This window comes from Hyperolius riggenbachi, chromosome 3 (genome assembly GCF_040937935.1).
Source record: "Hyperolius riggenbachi isolate aHypRig1 chromosome 3, aHypRig1.pri, whole genome shotgun sequence".
NCBI classification, from domain to species: Eukaryota; Metazoa; Chordata; class Amphibia; order Anura; family Hyperoliidae; genus Hyperolius; species Hyperolius riggenbachi.
In genome coordinates, this window is record NC_090648.1 from 313,085,764 (window position 1) to 313,088,685 (window position 2,922).

A 2,922-nucleotide genomic window follows, 5' to 3' on the forward strand; every position below is an offset into this window, starting at 1 on the left:
TTCCTCCCCCAGGCAGCTAAATCTGCGACCTGCAAGTCGTGGAACTTTGCAGTTCTATTTCTCTGCTATAAATTACTCGTTCTCCCGCGGGAATGCGGCAAATCCACTTAGAATTTAATGCTGAAGAGGACTTAAGCATAAAATCAGGTAAAAAAAGGAGACGTCAGTGTTTCTTTTAGTTAGGCTACCATCTATCTAAACCATGATAGACATTTTAGATAGTAGTTGAATTTATTTATATTAATAAAGTAATATAGAAACATTAAATAAGACAGTAAAATTAATACTTTTGAGGCAGATGCCACATATGTGTCCATGTAAAATGCTGGCGGTTTTACATGGACGATTTTTCGTATTTCGTGTGGATTTTCGCGTATACATCAGCCACCATAGACTGCTGGCACCTGCTAGCAGTCTATGGGAATTGTATGTGTGTTGTGATTTTATGCAGAGGGTAATCAGTTTTTTAAATGCGCGTGTGTTGCAGCTGAAAAATTGCAGACTTGCAAACGAATGTGCACGTTGCCATTAAAAAATATTACGTGCGATTTCACATTTGCATAAAATAGCACGCGCTTTTCAACAAGTGTGGCCCCAACTTGAATGTAAAATAAAATGTTATGCTGAGTAATTGTGTGGTTTGTTGTTAAACCTTAACTTAATATACAGCTACAACATGTTTGGTCATTTCAAATTTTGCATCACGCTTCTCGGTGGATACATCTTGTTTCAGGACCCCCTCTCTCTTAACCAAGGACTTGGAATATTGTGCACTTTGCTTGGTATTTTAGCATATACTCATTTCAAACTTAATGAGCAAGAAGTGAATCAAAGTAAATTGGTTCAGAGGCCTTAATTTCTGGCTTGAAAGACTGAATCCTTAGACTTTTTTTCTAGCGCAAGGGATGACTGTAAAGTACTTTTTATATGTTTCCATAAGATGCTTGAGAATGTTTACAACTGATTCTTTCAGTTCAGCCTTGATAGGTACTAGGAATGGTCAGTGAGATGCAGATCATTTTGATTCTGATGCAGGATTGTGCAAATATTGTATGCAGCTTGAAAATGGACCAACTGAATTCCACCTCAGGGATTAATCCATTTTCAAGATGCATACATTTGCATAATCCTACATCAACTTGCTGATCTCCAATTGGTATGTACTCCTAATCAGAAATCTCTGTGGGATGCCATAACCCTAACATCCCCAACCTGTATGCTGCAACCGGATGCTCTGCCACAGCACAAGTATTTTCATCAATCCCTGTATCCCCTATGTCATTCACGACTTCTGGTGACACTGCTGTCTTACAACACAAAGCCTAATGTTAGAAACTATTCTTACATGATAAAGCATATATATCCCTAACATCCCCAACCTGTATGCTGCAACCCAATGCTCTGCCACAGCACAAGTATTGTCATCAATCCCTGTATCCCACATGTGTCGAACTCCAGGCCTGGAGGGCCAGATCCATTCCAGTGTTTAGGATGGACTGAGAAAGAAAGTAATGTGTTCTACCTGATGGACCACACCTTTCCTAATTCAGACCCATCAATTAATTTGAGCTGTATAAAAAATGTGTGAGGATCTCGGCCCTTGTAGGACCGGTTTGACATACCTGCATCCCCTATGTCATCCATGACTTCTGGTGACACTGCTGTTCTACAGCACAAAGCCTAATGTTAGGGATATATATGCTTTATCATGTAAGAATAGTGTCTAACATCCCCAACCTGTATGCTGCAACCCAATGCTCTGCCACAGCACAAGTATTGTCATCAATCCCTGTATCCCCTACGTCATCCACGACTTCTGGTGACACTGCTGTCTTACAACACAAAGCCTAATGTTAGACACTATTCTTACATGATAAAGCATAGAAATGGGAAGCTCCTGTGTAAAGAAGTATCATGCTGTGAGATGTGCTGTAAAGAATACTTCAGTCACCCAGCCAGTATTGCAGGCAGATAAGCCATTAGCAGCGTGTGGACATACCAGTATGCACTCCATCACAAACATTTAACATGTCATCTTTATGTACAAACATTAGATTAATGTTGCTTAAAATGATATTTGGAGATAATTTTGGGTGACAATTTTATAATGATGCTGCATAAACATACTGCTCGTCTTTCTGCCAAAAAGCCTGTTACATTCTATGGAGCATGCGGGGGGGGTGGATATGCAGAAGGCACCTAGCTGCAAGAACTACAATAATGGTCAGGTAAATGCCATCCAATGCAGCAGATCACAGAAGGGAAGCAAGACTTTCACTTAAGAGAATCACAACTGTTTTAGCTTCCGAAAATTTAGCATGTTTACTTAGCTTGTTAGTTTACCTCCCAAGGTTAAAGGTGCTTACACACGCATGTGTACTTTTGCCCTCAGGGACTCAATCTCTCAGGTTTATATTTCCTTGGGGTTGATTCACTATAACAAATAGCATGCCTTATCAGAGTTGACATGTTTCATCAGAGTTGCATAGCGACCGCTACAAACTTATGCCTGCTAATTGGCAATGATGAGAGCTCCACTCGTCCTGCCTTGAGCCCCTGCGGGTTCAATCACTTTAAAAGACACTATCCCCGCACTTTGGCCCAGTAGGCTGTCTGTCCAATTTCCTGTCAAGTGACAGGCAGCCTATTGGACCAATCAAAGTACGGATATAATGACCTTTAATGTGATTGGACCCGCAGGGGCTCAGGGCAGGATGAGTGGAGGTCTCTACATTGCCAATTAGCAGGCATAAGTTTGTAGCGCTCGCCAGGGCCGGATTTGAACTTTTTACCGCCCAAGGCCAACTATACTGTCTGTATGGTTGTTAGCTCTGTGTGCCCCAACGAGAATTCTCCTTACTTTCCATCATTGGTGTCAAAGACAATAGCTATTTTAGTAATATGCGTATAGATTATAAGTTA

At 41.0% G+C, this 2,922-nt stretch overlaps 1 protein-coding gene across 1 annotated transcript in view; it reads left to right on the forward strand.

Moving 5' to 3' along the window:
- Positions 1-870, forward strand: part of SLC35E3 (solute carrier family 35 member E3) — a 17,733-nt gene extending 16,863 nt beyond the window's left edge. The window contains exon 5 of the mRNA XM_068276697.1: positions 670-870. Within this exon, the coding sequence (XP_068132798.1) occupies positions 670-856 (187 nt within the window). The 3' untranslated portion in view covers positions 857-870. The remainder of the gene's footprint in view (positions 1-669) is intronic.
- The last annotated feature ends 2,052 nt before the right edge of the window (positions 871-2,922 follow it).